The sequence below is a fragment of the Mustelus asterias genome, unplaced genomic scaffold, assembly GCF_964213995.1.
Source record: "Mustelus asterias unplaced genomic scaffold, sMusAst1.hap1.1 HAP1_SCAFFOLD_2307, whole genome shotgun sequence".
NCBI classification, from domain to species: Eukaryota; Metazoa; Chordata; class Chondrichthyes; order Carcharhiniformes; family Triakidae; genus Mustelus; species Mustelus asterias.
The window spans coordinates 31,428-52,889 of NW_027592252.1; the positions used below are offsets into that span (position 1 = coordinate 31,428).

General features: G+C 44.2%; 1 protein-coding gene across 1 annotated transcript in view; it reads right to left on the reverse strand.

Annotated features, from left to right (window-relative positions):
• The window catches only part of rabggtb (Rab geranylgeranyltransferase subunit beta), a 37,665-nt gene extending 17,114 nt beyond the window's left edge, over positions 1–20,551 (reverse strand). The window contains exons 1-4 of the mRNA XM_078207422.1: positions 20,543–20,551; positions 19,615–19,722; positions 12,655–12,852; positions 937–1,042 (exon numbers count right to left, since the gene is read on the reverse strand). Coding sequence (XP_078063548.1) covers positions 937–1,042; positions 12,655–12,852; positions 19,615–19,722; positions 20,543–20,551 — 421 coding nt within the window. The remainder of the gene's footprint in view (positions 1–936; positions 1,043–12,654; positions 12,853–19,614; positions 19,723–20,542) is intronic.
• Positions 20,552–21,462: the final 911 nt, after the last annotated feature.

Sequence of the window (21,462 nt, forward strand, 5' to 3'; positions counted from 1 at the left end):
GAAACACTTGTTTCAGAGTGCTGTGGACTGGAGCAACATAAAGGTCCAGACCAGGTAAACATGGCAGATTTTGTTCCTTGGAGTGAACCGGATAAGGTTCTTAAAAATAATTATAATCCAACAATTTTAAGGTCACTTTTACCGATACTGAACTTTACTCCCAATTTCTATCAAAATGGAATTTAAATTCTTAAACTCGCACGAGGGTTGTAAATACTCTTTCTCTGCAATGTTGACCCAGATGTGGAGTTGCCGGCCTTGGACTGGGGTGAGCACAGTAAGGAGTCTCACAACACCAGGTTAAAGTCCAACAGGTTTATTTGGTAGCACGAGCTACTCACCTGATGAAGGAGCAGTGCTCCGAAAGCTCATGCTACCAAATAAACCTGTTGGACTTTAACCAGGTGTTGTTAACTCAGGTCTCCGGACATATCTACCACATGACTCAGCTGTGTAATGGCACCATGATGTAGCTGTTGCCCAATCAAACATTTACTAGACCTAAGGCGGCAGCAAGAGTTAAAATAAAAGTCACAGAATTTCCCGACTTCCAACTTCAACAACATATTACTGCATGCTGTTACCTGATCATTGAGAACCACAGACTGAGAGATAGTGACTGGCAAACATGTAAGAAGTTAATAAGCATTTCTGGCAACAGACCATCAGAACTTTCCTTCAAAGCCTTATTGATGTCTACACGAGTTAAAGAAATCAGCAGATATCACAGAATAATACAGCAGAACCTAGATCACATAGCAAGCAACAGCATCAACATGTTGAGTTGAATGGCTCAAACACTCTGCAAGTCGGTTCGTTCTCACATTAATTCCACAAATTGACAACGATGCTGACACACCATAAACACCTCTAAATGTAGTCTTAATTTAGAATTTTACATTCTATATAAATAGGTATGTGTTGGGAGAAATTTACCCCATTTGTCACCAGCAAAGGAACCATCTTCTTGTTGGAGGCCTTTAACATATTCAACGACTTTGTCGACATCAATAACATGAAGACTATCATAGAGAGAAAGGATCTAGATGAAAAGAAGCACATTATATATCACAGGAACCAACAACAACTTGAATTCATCTCGTGCTTTCTAATGCTATAACACACCCTAGGCTTTTCCCAGAGCATGATCATAGAACCATAGAACATTACAGCACAGAAACAGGCCTTTTGGCCCTTCTTGGCTGTGCCGAACCATTTTTCTGCCTAGTCCCACTGACCTCCACCTGGACCATATCCCTCCACCCCCCTCTCACCTATGTACCCGTCCAAGTTTTTCTTAAATGTTAAAAGTGAGCCCACATTCACCACCTCATCTGGCAGCTCATTCCACTCCCACCACTGTGTGAAGAAGCCCCCCCCCTAATATTCCCTTTAAACTTTTCCCCCTTCACCCTTAACCCATGTCCTCTAGTTATTTTCTCCCCGAGCCTCAGTGGAAAAAGCCTGCTTGCGTTCACTCGTATCCATACCCATCATAATTTTATACACCTCTATCAAATCTCCCCTCATTCTTCTACGCTCCAGGGAATAAAGTCCTAACCTATTCAACCTTTCTCTGTAACTCAGTTTCTCAAGTCCCGGCAACATCCTTGTAAACCTTCTCTGCACTCTTTCAACCTTAATATCCTTCCTGTAATTCGGTGACCAAAACTGCACATAATATTCTAAATTCGGCCTCACCAATGTCTTATCCAACCTCACCATAACATTCCAACTCTTATACTCAATACTTTGATTTATAAAGGCCAATGTACCAAAAGCACTCTTTACGACCCTATCTACCTGTGACGCCACTTTTAGGGAATTATGTATCTGTATTCCCAGATCCCTCTGTTCTACTGCACTCTTCAGTGTCCTACCATTTACCTTGTATGTTCTACCTTGGTTTGTCCTTCCAAAGTGCAATACCTCACACTTGCCTGCATTAAACTCCATCTGCCATTTTTCAGCCCATTTTTCTAGCTGGTCCAAATCCCTCTGCAAGCTTTGAAAACCTTCCTCACTGTCCACTACACCTCCAATCTTTGTATCATCAGCAAATTTGCTGATCCAATTTACCACATTATCATCCAGATCATTGATATAGATGACAAACAACAATGGACCCAGCACTGATCCCTGTGGCACACCACTAGTCACAGGCTCCACTCAGAGAAGCAATCCTCCACTACCACTCTCTGGCTTCTTCCATTGAGCCAATGTCTAATCCAATTTACTTCCTCTCCATGTATACCTAGCGACTGAACCTTCCTAACTAACCTCCCATGCGGGACCTTGTCAAAGGCCTTACTGAAGTCCATGTAGACAACATCCACTGCCTTCCCTTCATCCACTTTCCTGGTAACCTCCTCGAAAAACTCTAATAGATTGGTCAAACATGACCTACCACGCACAAAGCCATGTTGACTCTCCCTAATAAGTCCCTGTCTATCCAAATATTTGTAGATCCTATCTTTTAGTACTCCTTCCAATAATTTACCTACTACTGACGTCAAACTTACTGGCCTATAGTTTCCCGCATTACTTTTTGAGCCTTTTTTAAGCAACAGAACAACATGAGCTATCCTCCAATCATCCAGCACCTCACCCGTGGATACCGACATTTTAAATATATCTGCCAGAACTTTGGAGATAGTGACCACAATTCGGTGTCTTTTGTTATTGCAATGGAGAGGGATAGGGCCGGACGGCAGGGCAAGGCTTACAATTGGGGGAGAGGTAATTATGATGCGATTAGGCAAGAATTAGGGGGCATAAGATGGGAACAGAAACTGTCAGGGAAAGGCACTGATGAAAAGTGGAACTTTTTCAAGGAACACATACTGGGTGTCCTTGATAGGTATGTCCCTGTCAGGCAGGGAGGAAATGGCCGAGTGAGGGAACCGTGGTTCACAAAACAGGTGGAATGTCTTGTGAAAAGGAAGAGGGAAGCTTATGTAGGGATGAGGAAACAAGGTTCAGATGGCTTGATTGAGGGTTACAAGTTAGCAAGGAATGAGCTGAAAAAGGGGCTGAGGAGAGCTAGGAGGGGACATGAGAAGTCCTTGGCGGGTCGGATCAAGGAAAACCCCAAGGCTTTTTACTCTTATGTGAGGAATAAAAGAATGACCAGGGTGAGGTTAGGGCCGGTCAAGGACAGTGGTGGGAACTTGTGTATGGAATCAGTAGAGATAGGCGAGGTGATGAATGAATACTTTTCTTCAGTGTTCACCAAGGAGAGGGGCCATGTTTTTCAGGAAGAGAAGGTGTTACAGGCTAATAGGCTGGAGGAAATAGATGTTCGGAGGGAGGATGTCTTGGCAGTTTTGAATAAACTGAAGGTCGATAAGTCCCCTGGGCCTGATGAAATGTATCCTAGGATTCTTTGGGAGGCGAGGGATGAGATTGCAGAGCCTTTGGCTTTGATCTTTGGGTCCTCGCTGTCCACGGGGATGGTGCCAGAGGACTGGAGAGTGGCGAATGTTGTTCCTCTGTTTAAGAAAGGGAATAGAAATGACCCTGGTAATTATAGACCGGTTAGTCTGACTTCGGTGGTTGGTAAATTGATGGAAAAGGTCCTTAGGGATGGGATTTACGACCATTTAGAAAGATGCGGATTAATCCGGGATAGTCAGCACGGATTTGTGAAGGGCAAATCGTGCCTCACAAATTTGATAGAATTTTTTGAGGAGGTAACTAGGTGTGTTGATGAAGGTAGGGCGGTTGATGTCATATACATGGATTTTAGTAAGGCGTTTGATAAGGTCCCCCATGGTCGGCTTATGATGAAAGTAAGGAGGTGTGGGATAGAGGGAAAGTTGGCCGATTGGATAGGTAACTGGCTATCTGATCGAAGACAGAGGGTGGTGGTGGATGGAAAATTTTCGGACTGGAGGCAGGTTGCTAGCGGAGTGCCGCAGGGATCGGTGCTTGGTCCTCTGCTCTTTGTGATTTTTATTAATGACTTAGAGGAGGGGGCTGAAGGGTGGATCTGTAAATTTGCTGATGACACCAAGATTGGTGGAGTAGTGGATGAGGTGGAGGGCTGTTGTAGGCTGCAAAGAGACATAGATAGGATGCAAAGCTGGGCTGAAAAATGGCAAATGGAGTTTAACCCTGATAAATGTGAGGTGATTCATTTTGGTAGGACTAATTTAAATGTGGATTACAGGGTCAAAGGTAGGGTTCTGAAGACTGTGGAGGAACAGAGAGATCTTGGGGTCCATATCCACAGATCTCTAAAGGTTGCCACTCAAGTGGATAGAGCTGTGAAGAAGGCATATAGTGTGTTAGCTTTTATTAACAGGGGGTTGGAGTTTAAGAGCCGTGGGGTTATGCTGCAACTGTACAGGACCTTGGTGAGACCACATTTGGAATATTGCGTGCAGTTCTGGTCACCTCACTATAAGAAGGATGTGGAAGCGCTGGAAAGAGTGCAGAGGAGATTTACCAGGATGCTGCCTGGTTTGGAGTGTCGGTCTTATGAGGAAAGGTTGAGGGAGCTGGGGCTGTTCTCTCTGGAGCGGAGGAGATTGAGGGGAGACTTAATAGAGGTTTATAAAATGATGAAGGGGATAGATCGAGTGAACGTTCAAAGACTATTTCCTCGGGTGGATGGAGCTATTACAAGGGGGCATAACTATAGGGTTCATGGTGGGAGATATAGGAAGGATATCAGAGGTAGGTTCTTCACGCAGAGAGTGGTTGGGGTGTGGAATGGACTGCCTGCAGTGATAGTGGAGTCAGACACTTTAGGAACATTTAAGCGGTTATTGGATAGGCACATGGAGCACACCAGGATGGTAGGGAGTGGGATAGCTTGATCTTGGTTTCAGATGAAGGTCGGCACAACATCGTGGGCCGAAGGGCCTGTTCTGTGCTGTAATGTTCTATGTTCTATGCCAGGTCCCCTGCAATTTCAACACTAGTCTCCTTCAAGGTCCGAGGGAATACCTGTCCGGTCCTGGGGATTTATCTACTCTGATTTGCCTCAAGACAGCAAGCACCTCCTCCCCTTTAATCTGTATAGGTTCCATGACCTCCCTACTTGTTTGCCTTATTTCCATAGACTCCATGCCAGTTTCCTTAGTAAATACGGATGCAAAAAACACATTTAATATCTCCCTCATTTCTTTTCGTTCCATACATAGCCGACCACTCTGATCTTCAAGAGGACCAATTATCCCTTACTACCCTTTTGCTCTTAATATAACTGTAGAAGCTCTTAGGATTATCCTTCACCTTGTCTGCCAAAGCAACCTCATGTTTTCTTTTAGCCCTCCTGATTTCTTTCTTTAATTTCTTGCACTTTTTATACTCAAGTATCTTATTTGCTCCCTGTTGCCTATACATGTCATACATCTCTCTCTTCTTCTTTATCAGAGTTCCAATATCCCTCGAGAACCAAGGTTCCTTATTCTTATTCACTTTGCCTTTAATCCTGACAGGAACATACGAACTCTGCACTCTCAAAATTTCTCCTTTGAAGGCCTCCCACTTACCATTCACATCCTTGCCAGAGAACAGCCTGTCCCAATCCACACTTTTTAGATCCTTTCTCATTTCTTCAAATTTGGCCTTTTTCCAGTTTAGAACCTCAACCCGAGGACCAGATCTATCTTTATCCATGATCAAGTTGAAACTAATGGTGTTATGATCACTGGAACCAAAGTGTTCCCCTACACACACTTCTGTCACTTGCCCTAACTCATTTCCTAATAGATCTAATATTGCTTCATCTCTAATTGGTACCTCTATATATTGATTCAGAAAATTTTCCTGAACATATTTTACAAACTCTAACCCTTCTAGACCTTTAACAGTATGGGAGTCCCAATCTATATGTGGAAAATTAAAATCCCCTACTATCACAACTTTATGTTCCTGCAGTTGTCTGCTATCTCTCTGCAGATTTGCTCTTCCAATTCTCGCTGACTATTGGGTGGTCTATAATACAACCCCATTAATGTTGGGTGGTCTATAATACCATTAATGTGGTCATACCTTTCCTGTTTCTCAGCTCCACCCATATGGCCTCGGTAGACAAGCCCTCTAATCTGTCCTGCCTGAGCACTGCTGTAACATTTTCCCTGACCAGCAATGCCACCCCCCCCACCCTTCATCCCTCTGCCTCTATCACATCTGAAACATTGGAACCCTGGAACATTGAGCTGCCAGTCCTGCCCCTCCTGTAGCCAAGTTTCACTAATGGCTATAATGTCATAATTCCATGCGTCAATCCACACCCTCAGCTCGTCTGCCTTCCCCACAATACTCCTGGCATTGAAATAACTCACCTCAGAAGATTATTACCACCACACACAACCCTTCTATTTGTGATTTTGCATGAACTATTAACATCATTTATTTTCACCCCCGCTCCACTATCTGCTCTGGCACTCTGGTTCCCATCCCGCTGCAAATCTAGTTTAAACCCTCCCCAATAACACTAGCAAACCTCCCTGCAAGTATATTGGTCCCCTTGTAGTTCAAGTGTAACCCGTCTCTCTTGTACAGGTCCCACCTGCCCCAGAAGAGGTCCCAATGATCTAGGAATCTGAAACCCTGCCCCCTACACCAGTTCCTCAGCCACGTGTTCATCCACCCGAGCATCCTACTTACCCTCACTGGCACGTGGCACAGGTAGCAATCCTGAGATTACTACCCTCGGGGTCCTGCTTTTTAACTTCCGACCAAGCTCTCTATACTCACTCTTCAGGACCTCCTCACTCTTCCTTCCTACGTCATTGGTACCGATGTGTACCATGACATCTGGCTGATCACCCTCCCACTTCAGAATGCTGTGCACGCGGTCAGAGACATCCCTGACCCTGGCATGCGGGAGGCAACAAACTATCCGGGAGTCTCTGTCACGACCACAGAACCTCCTGTCTGTACCTCTGACTATCGAGTCCCCTATCACTACCGCTCTCCCCTCTACACTGCAGAACCAGACTCGGTGCCAGAGATCCGGCTGCCGCAGCTTGTCCCATGTAAGGAATGCCCCACAACAGTATCCAAATTGGTATATCTGTTGTGGAGGGGAATAGCCACCGAGGAACCCTGCTCTGTCTGCCCTTTCCCTCGCTTGACGGTAACCCAATTACCTGTGCTCTGTGCCTTTGGCGTAACTGCCTCCCTGAAGCTACTATTTATAAACTCTTCATTCTCCCGGATGATCTGGAGGTCATCCAGCTCCTGCTCCAGTTCCCGAAAGCGGTTTGTTAGGAGCTGCAGTTGGATGCACCTCCTGCAGGTGTCGTTGTCAAACACATCAAACACATACAAGATGACAGGTGTCCAAAAGCTGGGTTAGAGGGGTAGCTTGAGGGAGACTCTCCAAGCCGGAGCATTCAGGGCTTCGGCAGCTGAAGCTGCTTCACAGAAACAAAGGGACATGCGCTCCACGTTTCTGTGATATGCAAACTGCCTTACAGCTTATCAAAGAGACAACTTTCAAGGAGGTTTTTTAAAAGATGGAGTAAGTCGAGCAGTGGCAGAGGCTGTTGTGGTCACTTGGGTATGGGAAGAATTCCCTGGCAGTGTTTAGGTGGCTCAAAGTCCTGCCAATAAAGTACAGCAGAGAGGGAGATGCACAGAAGGCCAGAATCAAACAGCATGGAATATCGGAGCAGGCTGTAGAGATATGATGAATAGTGGGACTAGGTGAGGCAGGTGGTGATGTGGTGAATGTAAAGGAGAACAGAAGAGTCTAGACAAGCCAGGATCATGTTGATGGGAAGTAGCAGAGTAATTCTAAATAAAAGCAAAATCCGGTGGATGCTGGAAATCTGAAACGAAAGCAGTAAATGCTATAAGAACTCAGCAGGTTGGACAGCATCTGTGGAGAGAAACAGAGTTAATGTTCCAGGTCCACTTGACTGTTCTACAAAACTGAAGGATAGAAATGTAATGACTTGTATAGTTGGGAGAGTGGGGCAGTCGTGGGTGGAGGTGGAGCAAAATAGGTCAGGGATAGAGTCATAATGTCATAGAATCCTACAGTGCAGGAGGAGACCATTCAGCCCATCGTGTCTACACCGACCACAATCCTACCCAGGACCTATCCCCACAACCCCATGCATTTACCCTAGCTAGTCCCCCTAACACTAAGGGACAATTCAGCAGAATAAACTCGATGTTTATAGGCATGAGCCACTAATAGTGAAGAACAACATCTGCCTTGTAGACAGAGCTGGAAGAACTCAATGATACAAAAAAATAAGAACAGTACAACACAGGATCAGGTCGTTTGGCCCATCAAGCCTGCACCAACACATGATCCCTTCCTAAACTAAAGAGCTTTTGTCACTGTACGGTCCATATATTGCTATCCCGTCTATTCATGTATCTGTTGAGATGTCTCTTAAACATTGCTATTGTATCTGCTTCTACCACCCTCTCTGGCAGCATAATACAGGCACTTAGACCATAAGACATAGGAGCAGAATTAGGCCACTCAGTCCATCAAGTCTGCTCTGCCATTCAATCATGGCTGATTTTTTTTCTCATCCCCATTCTCCTGCCTTTTCCTCATAACTCCTGATCCCCTAATCAATCAAGAACCTATCTCTGTCTTAAAAATACTCAATGAACTGGCCTCCACAGCCCTATGTGGCAAAGAGTTCCACAGATTCACCACTCTCTGGCTGAAGAAATTCCTCCTCATCTCTGTTTTAAAGGATCGTCCGTTTAGCCTGAGCTTGTGCTCTCTGGTTCTTGTTTTTCCTACTAGTGGAAACATCCTCTCCACGTCCACTCTCTCCAGACCTCGCAGTATCTTGTAAGTTTCAATAAGACCCCCCCCCCATCCTTCTAAACTCCAACAAGTACAGACAGAGTCCTCAACCATTCCTCATACGACAAGCTCTTCATTCCAGGGATCATTCTTGTGAACCTCCTCTGAACCCTTTCCAAGGCCAGCATATCCACTTACCACCCTCAGTGTAAAAAACTTTCCTCTCTCATCTCCTTCAAGCTTTTCCCCTTCTACCTTAGACCTTTGTCCCCTAGTAATTGACATTTCTACCCTGGGAAAAAGACTGACTATCCATTCCTCTCATAATTTTGTAAACTTCGATCAGGTCACCCCTCAGCCTTCAACATTCAAGCGAACACAAACCAAGTTTGTCCAATCTCTCCCCATAGCTAATACCCATCAAACCAGGCAACATCCTGGTAAACCCTTTCTGTACCTTCTCCAAAGACTCCACATCCTTCTGGAGTTGTGTACACAATATTTCAAATGCGCCCTAACCAAAGCTGAAACATGACTTGCCAATTTTTATACTCAATGCCTTGACTGATGAAGACATGCATGCCATATGCCTTCTTGACCACCTTATCCACTGGTGTTGCCACTTGCAGGGAATTGTGGACCTATACAACTAGATCCCTCTGTATGTTAGATGCATCTAAGGGGTTCTCCCATTTACTGTACACTTCCCTCCTGCATTAGACCTTCCATAATGCATCACCTCGCATTTGTCTGGATTAAATTCCATTTGCCAATTCTCCGCCCAAGTCTCCAGCCTATCTATATCCTGCTGTATCCTCTGGCAATCCTCCTCACAATCACTAATGACTAACTAATGATCGATTCATCACACTTGATTAAATGTCATATAAACAAGCAATGACCAAATAGCATTCCATAATGCTATTCCCACAGCAGATGTTAATTGCTGAGTAAACTAAATCCCAGAGGGAGACTTGAGCTTACAAGCTATTCCTTTTTTGAAAATTCTGTAAATGAGAAGAAAACATACTGAACTCAAAAATAAGAAGTCCAATAACTCTTCTGAGATTTTAAAAATTAAAAGAATTATTAACAAGAGAAAAAGAAAACTTAAACATACAAGATTGCAATTACACAATTAAAGAGTCTTACAAAACATCCCCCCAAAAGACTCCCTACTTGGTAAGACTCACAAGTAAACACCACCCAGGCAACAGTCCCTAATAGATGTTTTAACTATAAAAATCCAGTAATGTTACACAAGGCAAACTGCTGCCGCTTTTAATCAAGGTATACCACGTGAATTCTCAAATTCTTTCTCTACAGTGGAATTCCAAGAAACTTCAGAACAAGACTACATTTTGCAATCCAGGACTTTTCTGGCTTGACCACGTGGCTGATTCAATCTTTTCCTTTTCCCAGTCTAGAGCTGTTTCCAGTAGGGCTTCCCCACACACCCAACAATAAATCAACTCAACCGCTCTCCTTACATATCATTTTTCCCATTCTTCTTCTTCAATCCAATTGGTCTCAGCAATTCATTTAACTTAACATTTTCAAAATAAAAAAACTTTCACGTCTGCCTATTGCCCCCACTTTTGGGATCAGATAAAATTTAGAAAACTTCCCTTGACTTATCAAACCTTTGCAAGCTGTAAAATCTTTTTAGTCCCTTTTTAAATTTAAAAAGGAAAGTTAAGAAGTAGTCAAGAAGGCATACAGCATGCTTGCCTTCATTGGCCAGGGCATTAAGTTTAAAAATTGGCAAGTCATGTTGCAGCTTTATAGAACCTTAGTTCGGCCACACTTGGAATATAGTGTTCAATTCTGGTCGCCACACTACCAGAAGGATGTGGAGGCTTTGGAGAAGGTACAGAAAAGATTTACCAGGATGTTGCCGGCTCGGGTCACTGTCTGTGTGGAGTTTGCACATTCTCCTCGTGTCTGCGTGGGTTTCCTCCGGGTGCTCCGGTTTCCTCCCACAGTCCAAAGATGTGCGGGTTAGGTTGATTGGCCAGGTTAAAAAGTTGCCCCTTAGAGTCCTGGGATGTGTAGGTTAGAGGGATTAGCGGGTAAAATATGTGGGGGTAGGGCCTGGGTGGGATTGTGGTCGGTGCAGAGAGGTTGGAGAAACTTGGTTTCTTCTCACTGGAACGACAGAGGTTGAGGGGAGACCTGATAGAAGTCTACAAGATTATGAGAGGCATGGACAGAGTGGATAGTCCGAAGCTTTTTCCCAGGGTGGAAGAGTCAATTACTAGGGGGCACAGGTTTAAGGTGCGAGAGGCAAGGTTTAAAGGAGATGTACGAGGTAGATTGTTTACACAGAGGGTAGTGGGTGCCTGCAACTCGTTGCTGGGGGAAGTAGTGGAAGCGGATACGATGGTGGCTTTTAAGGGGTGTCTTGACAAATACATGAATAGGATGGGAATAAAGGGATATGGTCCCCGGAAGGGTAGGGGGTTCTAGTTAAGTCGGGTAGCATGGTCGGTGGAGGCCTGGAGGGCCGAAGGGTCTGTTCCTGTGCTGTAATTTTTTTGTTCTTTGAAAGACAAAGTCCCACCTTACCTTCTGATGCAAAGTTCTAAGCTTTATTTAATTACTTATAAAACACTGGACCGCTTCATTACAAGTGCATGCATTTAGAAACTTCACTCCTTTCATCCCTCAGCTTCCTGACAAGTGGTCTCCATTAACCTTTCCCCAGCTTAGTCAAATAATCTACACACAGATAGTCTTTTCTACAGAATAAAACAATATTCCCCAAAAATAGTTTTTAAAAATCACATTCACAACAGGAAATGTGACACTTACAGGAACATCTTTAAATTACAGAAGGGTTTGGTCGGGCAGATATAGAAAATGTGTTTCCATTCATAGGGAACAGCAAACTAGAAAGCTATAAATACAAGATGGTCAGTGTGAAATTCAATAAGAAATTTAGGAGAAACCTATTTACCCAGAGACTGATCAGAGTGGAATTCACCAAAAGTAGTCCAGGTGAATAGCATATTGCCTACACTTAAGGGAAACTTGGAAAAATATGATGGAGAAAGGAATAGAGGTTATGATGATAAGGCAAGAAGAAGAACGGTGGGCGGCATGGTAGCACAGTGGATAGCACTGCTGCTTCACAGCTCCAGGGTCCCGGGTTCGATTCCCGGCTCGGGTCACTGTCTGTGTGGAGTTTGCACATTCTCCTCGTGTCTGCGTGGGTTTCCTCCGGGTGCTCCGGTTTCCTCCCACAGTCCAAAGATGTGCGGGTTAGGTTGATTGGCCAGGTTAAAAAGTTGCCCCTTAGAGTCCTGGGATGTGTAGGTTAGAGGGATTAGCGGGTAAAATATGTGGGGGTAGGGCCTGGGTGGCATTGTGGTCGGTGCAGACTCGATGGGCCGAATGGCCTCCTTCTGCACTGTAGGGTTTCTATGACTTTCTATGACAAAGTACTCATGTCATGACTAAACTCTCGCTTAGATCTGTTGGGCTGATTGGTCTGTTTATATCTACAAGCGAATGACATAATAAAGAACCACAGTTTATATATTGCTTAATTCAAAAACTATAAACCCTTGTCAATTCAATCTCCAATGCAACACAACAAAACAAATCACATGTGCAGCTAAATTTTTGCTACACTGAAGTAATAATTATCAACTGGGTGACTGGCTGATTGGACACTATAACTCACAACCAAATAGGATTAGTTACAAAGACAGAAAATGCTGGAAAATCTCAGCTGGTCTGACAGCATCTGTGGAGAGGGAATAGAGCCGATGTTTCAAGTCTGGATGACCCTTCGTCAGACTTGCTGAGATTTTCTGTTTGTGTTTCAGATTCCAACATCCGCAGTATTTTGCTTTTAAGATTAGTTACAAATCGACAAAAAGACTACCGTGTACCTAAGCATAAAGACTTACCTGCACAGCACTCAGAGTATAGAGAAGGTGAGGATCATGGCCTATACTGGCTCCAACTCCCCCACATTCATGCTGACATGACTTTACAAACTGTAGGATTTCCTCTTTGTTCATACGATGCAGCTGCCTCATCAGATCCATAACCGTCAGACCCCAGTAGATCCCACTCATCCGCAAATACTCGGACATGCAGTACTCCTAACAGCAACATAGGAAAGAATATCCGTGGTCAATCTGCAAACCCAATGACTTTACTTATACACAAAGTTCTCTGAAATCAGATACTTAAAAGTATCCTGGGCAGATTTTTTAATCTCTTATCTCAACTGACTTAAAATAAGGAAAGAGTTGCACTAAAAGAGGCGTCTATGAAATGTATTAGATATAAAAGCAGGGTTATTGATTCCTACTGAAAAAATATGAATGGGAAAAACATCAGAGAATTCCATCTGGTAAAAAAAAAGTCATTTTGATTTAATCTTGTTAGTTTTTCAACCAAGTGTGCTCTTATAGGGGAACAACAGTTTCCATTAGTTCTTTTATTAAATTAAACAGGATGTGGGCATCGCCGGAATGACTGGTATTTACAGTCCATCGCTAACTGCCTCTTGGAAAGGTGGTGATGGGCTTTCTTCTTGAACTGATGCAGTTAACTGTAAAAGGACTTCCACAATGCTTCCAGGTGGGGAATTGCATAATTTTGACCCAGCAATGTTGAAGGCACAATTGACTGTTGCTTCCCAAATTGTTATGGTGTTGTGACTTGCCAGAGGAATTTGGGAGGTGGTGATGTTTCTGTGCAGCTGTTGCTCTAGTCTCTCTCGGTAGCAGATGTCGAAGGTTTGGGGCGGCGGTGGCCTAGTGGTATTATCGCTAGACTATTAATCCAGAAACTCAGCTAATGTTCTGGGGACCCGGGTTCGAATCCCACCACGGCAGATGGTGAAATTTGAGTTCAAAAAAAAAATCTGGAATTAAGAATCTGCTGATGACCACGAAACCACTGTCCATTGTCAGAAAAACCCATCTGGTTCACTAATGCCCTTTAGGGAAGGAAATCTGCCATCCTTCCTGGTCTGGCCTATATGGACAATACAGTGGCACAGTGGTTAGCACTGCTGCCTCACAGTGCCAGGAACCTGGGTTCAGCTCCCGGCTTGGGTCACTGTCTGTGTGGAGTTTGCATGTTCTCCCCGTGTCTGCGTGGGTTTCCTCCAGTGCTCCGGTTTCCTCCCACACTCCAAAGATGTGCAGGTTAGGTGGATTGGCCATGCTAAATTGCCCCTTAGTGTCAGGTGGATTAGCAGGGTAAAGGAATGGGATTATGGGGATAGGGCCTGGGTGGGATTGTGGTTGGTGCAGACTCGATGGGTTGAATGGCCTCCTTCTGCACTGTAGGATTCTATATGTGATTCCAGAGCCACAGCAATGTGGTTGACTCTCAACTGCCCTCGGGCAATTAGGGATGGGCAATAAATGCTGGCCAGCCAGTGAAGCCCATGCCCTACAAATGAATTTAAAAAAGCACATTTTGCTCTGTGTAAATCAAATCAATGCACGAGAGTGGAATTCTCAATAGTTCTGGAATCTTAAGCAATGTAAAGAGAATATCAAAAAGCAGAATACTGGCATTACTCAGCAGGTCAGGCAGCATCTGGGAATAGAGTCAATTACTTTTTAAAAATCATAACAGGAAAAAGTTAGAAATGCAATAGGTTTTGAACAAGGGGCAGTGGGACAAGGACAAAAAGAAGGTTTGTGATAGAATGGAAAAGAGTGAATGATAGAATTAATGGGCCAAAAGGAATGATGCTGGGGGCAGGGAAAGAAACAAAGGACGTACCGAGGGTGGGTGTGCTGCTGACAGAACGCAACAATAAGAGGAAAACCAAAACACACAAAGAAAAGACAATTTATCGTCTGAAACTGCTGAACACAGTGTTGAGCCTTCCGGACACAGCGAGGAGTTCAAAAATAGATATGGTGTATTCATTCACTAAATCAGTAACCGTGGTCATGACTCATCTGTCAAAATGTCCAGACTATGGTGATCATTAACGTCACTTTTCCTACAGAGCGTATACATTATTGAATCATATCAGACGTAACGGAATGAATTGGCATGTCCACCTGAGGAACATTATTCAGCAACTTGCAGTTATATACTGCCTTTAACACAGTAAAATGTCTCAAGGTACTTCACAAGAGCACTTAAAACCCACTTCTTTGATCAAAATTTTTTTTTTAGGTCAACTGTCTACTAAACCCTTTGTCTGGCATTAGTTACCGACATTCTATGGGTGAATAAGCTTAAAGTACTTTCATTGGTTGTAAAGTGTTTTGGGATGACCCAAGGTCATGAACTTTGTGACAGAACTGTAACTCAGACTGTTGATCTTTGTCTGAAAAACTTCGATAAAGCAGCAATGATGCTTCACGAGGCCACAGGTGCTTTATAAATGAACTTTCTCAAATAAAATTTAACACCTTATTTGTAAATCAGGATCCTCAAAACTAAGTGCCAGGACATGCTGGACCATGAACCTTGCTCACAAAGTTTTATGAGCAATTAAAAACATCAAGTATCATAACGGTGGCAAAGTGGTTAGCTCTGCTGCCTCACAGTGCCAGGGACTTGGGTTCACTTCCAGTCCTTGGGTGACTGTGCAGAGTTTGCAAGTTCCATTGCCCATGTAGGTTTCCTCCGGGTCCTCCGGAACATATTCCGAAGATGTGGGTTAGGATGACTGGTCATGCTAAATTGCCCCTTAGTGTTAGAGGGACTAGCACAGCAAATATGTGAGGCTACGGGGATTGTTGTCAGTGCAGGTTCAATACACCGAATGGCCTCTTTCTGCACCGTAGGGATTTTATAAATTTTATACCTTGCAGACGTGCAGTTCAAAATGCGTTCAACTGCATGTGGTTAGTGATAATACAAGTACTTTAGTGCAATGGGTTTTCTGGGTGTTTGAGTCAAGCTTGTGGTCAACATGCAACTCATGATCAAAGCGTCAGCATTTAGCTCAAGTCTGAAAATAGTACGGTCAAGTCCCACGCCAGAAAGGCTGATGTTCCAGTGCACAGTTGGCCGGGCGCCACACTGCCGGAGGGTCATTACTGGGGGAGGGGGGGGGGGGGGGGGGTGCACTGCCAGGGGGCCAGTACTGGGAGGGCGCAGCGCTGCCAGAGGGTCAGTACTGGGGGAGCATGCCAAGTTGCCGGAGGGTCAATACTTTGGCAGGTAGGATTTGGGAAAACCCTAAAGCTTTCTATAGGTATGTCAGGAATAAAAGAATGACTAGGGTAAGATTAGGGCCAGTCAAGGACAGTAGTGGGAAGTTGTGCGTGGAGCCTGAAGAGATAGGAGAGGTGCTAAATGAATATTTTTCATCAGTATTCACACAGGAAAAAGACAATGTTGTCGAGGAGAATACTGAGATACAGGCTATTGGACTAGACGGGATTGAGGTCCATAAGGAGGAGGTGTTAGCAATTCTGGAAAGTGTGAAAATAGATAAGTCCCCTGGGCCGGATGGGATTTATCCCAGGATTCTCTGGGCGGCTAGGGAGGAGATTGCAGAGCCTTTGGCTTTGATCTTTATGTCGTCATTGTCTACAGGAATAGTGCCAGAAGACTGGAGGATAACAAATGTTGTCCCCTTGTTCAAGAAGGGAAGTAGAGACAACCCTGGTAATTATAGACCAGTGAGCCTTACTTCTGTTGTGGGCAAAGTTTTGGAAAGGATTATAAGAGATAGGATTTATAATCACCTAGAAAGGAATAATTTGATTAGGGATAGTCAACATGGTTTTGTGAAGGGTAGGTCGTGCCTCACAAACCTTATTGAGTTCTTTGTGAAGGTGACCAAAGAGGTGGATGAGGGTAAAGCAGTTGATGTGGTGTATATGGATTTCAGTAAAGCGTTTGATAAGGTTCCCCACGGTAAGCTATTGCAGAAGATACGGAGGCAAGGGATTGAGGGTTATTTAGCAGCTTGGATCAGAAATTGGCTAGCTGTAAGACAGAGGGTGGTGGTTGATGGGAAATGTTCATCCTGGAGTTCAGTCACTAGTGGTGTACCGCAAGGATCTGTTTTGGGGCCACTGCTGTTTGTCATTTTTATAAATGACCTGGATGAGGGCGTAGAAGGATGGGTCAGTAAAGTTACGGATGGCACTAAAGTCAGTGGAGCTGTGGATAGTGTGGAAGGTTGTTACAGGTTACAGAGGGACATAGATAAGCTGCAGAGCTGGGCTGAGAGGTGGCAAATGGAGTTCAATGCAGAAAAGTGTGAGGTGATTCACTTTGGAAGGAGTAACAGGATTAGAGAGTACTGGGCTAATGGTAAGGTACTTGGTAGTGTGGATGCACAGAGAGATCTCGGTGTCCATGTGCATAGATCCCTGAAAGTTGGCACCCAGGTTGATAGGGTTGTTAAGAAGGCGTACGGAGTGTTAGCTTTTATTGATAGAGGGATTGAGTTTCGGAGCCGGGAGGTCATGTTGCAGCTGTACAAAACTCTGGTGCGGCTGCACTTGGAGTATTGCGTACAGTTCTGGTCGCCGCATTATAGGAAGGATGTGGAAGTGTTGGAAAGGGTGCAGAGGAGATTTACCAGGATGTTGCCTGGTATGGTGGGAAGGTCTTATGAGGAAAGGCTGAGGGACTTGAGGTTGTTTTCGTTAGAGAGAAGAAGGTTAAGAGGTGACTTAATAGAGGCATACAAGATGATCAGAGGATTAGATAGGGTGGATGGTGAGAGCCTTTTTCCTCGGATGGTGATAGCTAGCACGAGGGGGCATAGCTTTAAATTGAGGGGTGATAGATATAGGACAGATGTCAGAGGTAGGTTCTTCACTCAGAGAGTGGTAAGGGCGTGGAATGCCCTGCCTGCAGCAGTAGTGGACTCGCCAACATTAAGGGAACTTAAATGGTCATTGGATAAACATATGGATGATATTGGAATAGTGTAGATTAGATGGGCTTTAGATTGGTTTCACTGGTCGGCGCAACATCGAGGGCCGAAGGGCCTGCACTGCGCTGTAATGTTCTATGTTCAATACTGGGGAAGCACTACGCTGCCAGAGTAGGATAGATTCAGAAAGAATGTTCCAAAGGTGGGGGGAGTCCAGAACTCGGGGTCATAGTTTGAAGAAAGGGGTAAACCTTTTAGAACTGAGGTGAGGAGAAATTTCTTCACCCAGAGGGTGGTGAATGTGTGGAATTCACTACCACAAAATGTAGTTAAGGCCAAAATGTTGTATGATTTCAAGAAGAAATTTGAAATAGCTCTTGGGGCTAAAGGGATCAAGGGATAATGGGGGGGGAGGGGGGGAGGGGGAGGGATCAGGATATTGAATTTGATGATCAGCCATGACCAAAATGAATGGCGGGATAGGCTCAAAGGGCCGAATGGCCTACTCCTGCTTCTAGTTTCTAAGATTCAGGTAAATGAGCTTTGATCAGTTCTGTTCGCTTAGCAAGTAGGTGGATGGAGTTAAGATGCTTATCAGCTATCATCTAATTTAATCACAGATCATTACAGCGTAGGAAGCGGCCATTTGACCCATCATGTATGCACTGGCTTTCCAAATGAGCATCATGACATTGTGCCATTCCTCTGTCTTTTCCCCAGAGCCCTGCACATTGTTTCTATTCAAATAATTATCTAATGCTGTCTGGAATACCTCGATTGAACCTGCCTCCATCACACTGTCAGGCAATGCATTCCAGACCCCAACCACTCAGTGTGTGAAGAAGTTTCTTCTGCATCACTATCGCAAATCACTTTATCTCATTTTTGATACTTCTACAAGGGGGAAACAGTTCCTCGTCATCTACTCCCTGTTGGGACCCTCATGATTTTGAACGTCTCTATCAAACCTACTCTTAGCCTTCTTCCCTCCAAGGAGAACAGTCCCAACCTCTCCAATCTATCCTCATAACTAAAGTTTCTCATCCCTGGAACCATTCTTGTAAACCTCTTCTGCACTCTCTCCAATGTGTTCACATCCTTCCTCTAGTGTGGCACCCAGAGCTGTACACAATATTCCAGCTGAGGTCTAACTGGTGTCTTGGCTAAGTTCAGTATAACCTCCTTGCTCTTGTACTTTATAACCCGATTAATAAAGCCCAGAATACTATATGCTTGAATTGTTCTCTCCACCTGTCCTGCAACCTTCAAAGATCTATATTCATTTACACCCAGCTCCCTCTGCTCCTGTACCCTTTCACCCCTTATTTTATATTGTCACTCCATGTTCTTCCTCCCAATATGCATCACCTCGCACTTCTCCACATTAAACTCCATCTGCCGCCTATCTGCCACTCCATCAACTTGTCTCTGTCCTTTTTAAGTTCTACACTATAGTCTTCTCAGTTTACAATACTTCCAAGTTTTGTGTCATCCACAAACTTTGAAACCGTCCCCTGCACATCAAGATCGAGATTGTTAATCTATATCAGGAAAAGCAAGGCTCCCAATACCGACCCCTGGGGAATTCCACAACAAACCTGCCTCCAGCCTGAAAAATATCCACTGACCATTACTCTCTGCTTTCTATTCCTCATTAGTTTTATACCCACATTGCTACTTGTCCCTTTTATTCCATAGACTGTAATTTTTCTTACAAGTCTGTTGTGTGGCATTGTATCGAATGCCTTCTGAAAGTCCATCTACACCACATCAACAGCATTACCCTCATCGATCCTCTGTTACCTCCTCAAAACATTCCAGCAAGTTAGTGAAACACAAGTTTTCCTCTCGAAACTCATGCTGGCTCTTCTTAATCTACCCACATTTTTCCACATAACTACTAATTCTATCCAGAATAATTGTTTCCGGCAGCGCGCCTACCAATGTTAAACTGTAATTGCTGGGGCTATCCTTACAATCTTTTTGAATGGCGGGGATGAATGGTCACCTCCTGGTCCTACAGGATATTTTTTGTACCTACATAATCATCCTTCTTCGATCCATATGAGGCGATGTAATCAGAATGTTTGTCCAATAACAGAACAGTGGGAGCATCGGCTTTGAGAACCACATCTTTCACTGGAGTGCCCTACGAAACAAAGGTACATAGGTGGAAAGATCAGAAAATACTGCAACATTCATGCATCAGGCAACTTGAGCTAAAATGAATGTAGAACTGCCAGTTTGCCTGGTGTCTGGGTTAGGAGATGGATGGGGACAGTGGGGTGTAACGGCAGGAGGGGTGGGGGGGGGGGGGGGGAGGAGGAGAGACAGTGGGGTCATGGTATCATGAAATGAGATCTGCTGAACATTTGCTGCAACCTGTCCTCTACTGCGTTCATTGAGATATCAAAACTTTGCCTCATTGTGAGCATCCCGCATTCTCCAAGAATGAACATCGGCACTTACTGGCTCTGTAATAAACACAGGGTCTGTTGCGACAAAGTTGGCACAGCAATATTAAAAAGGGAAGTTCCACAATTTTCCTGTCTAAACATTCCTAGCTGGAGACATTCCACTCCCAATCCTTTCCATTTATGTAGCCTGTTCTCTGTTACAGCTACTACATCAAGATCTTTAAGCTGAATTTGTGATTCTACTTTATTCTATTCAAGGAATATCAAAGATTTGTCTGAGGATTTTTCAAAGAATTAATAAAACATTTTCCACCAGTGGAAGAGTCTATGGCCAGGAGACAAACCTTAAAATCAGAGTCAAGCCACACAGTTTAATCTCTCCACCCAAACAAGACACCTCCAGTAGGATGAGCCCAGCTTCTGCGATGGACGTGGAGCTTAATCATTTGGTTTACATTACACAACAGCCACTTGGCCAAAACAGCTTATGTCAGTCTCTTTTCTCCACATATGACCGCCCCCATCTAACCCTCTCTAACTTGATCAACATACCTCATTCATCTTCCCCTGAAATGAATCTATAATATTCGCCTTAACCACTCCCTGTGGTAGGTAGCAAATTCCACATCTTTCTTTTCCTCTTTCAGATGAGAAGCACTGGCAATATCTGAATTTGTCACCAATCCCTGCTCACAACCTCTGGGCTAAGATCATAAGAAACGGCCCTTGAGTCTGCTCCTGATTGCAGTTAGATCACCAAAGTCCTTTCTAATTTTATGGATTTCTATCTGATCGCCCCAGCCTGTTCAGTCACCCCCTAACCTGTAGCAGAATGCTACCAACTGAGGCATATTGGGAAGGCGGTGGCCGAGTAGTATTATCGCTAGACTATTAAACCAGAAACTCAGCTAATGTTCTGGGGACCCGGGTTCGAATCCCACCACGGCAGATGGTGGAATTTGAATTCAATAAAAAAATATCTGGAATTAAGAATCTACTGATGACCGTGAAACCATTGTCGATTGTCAGAAAAACCCATTTGGTTCACGAATGTCCTTTAGAGAAGGAAATCTGACATCCTTACCTGGTCTGGCCTACATGTGACTCCAGAGCCACAGCAATGTGGCTGACTCTTAACTGCCCTCTGAAAAGACCTAGCAAACCATTCAGTTCAAGGCCAGCCAGCAATGCCCATGTCCCATGAATGAACAAAAAAAAATGTCTGGCACCTCAAAGATAAATGGGGTATTCAACATCACTACAAGAATGGGGACTAGTTATAATAAAGACAGCAATCGTGAAATCATTATCTGTAGACTCTTTTTAAAATATAAACCACTTTTCTCGCTATGCGAAACCTGCTTCTTTCAAACTGGCCTGGGCAGTTCAATCGCAGGGAATGTTTATCTGGGTTGCCAAGAAAATGGCATACAGACTGTTATCTTTGTTCCCTACAAAACAACACAAAGTAC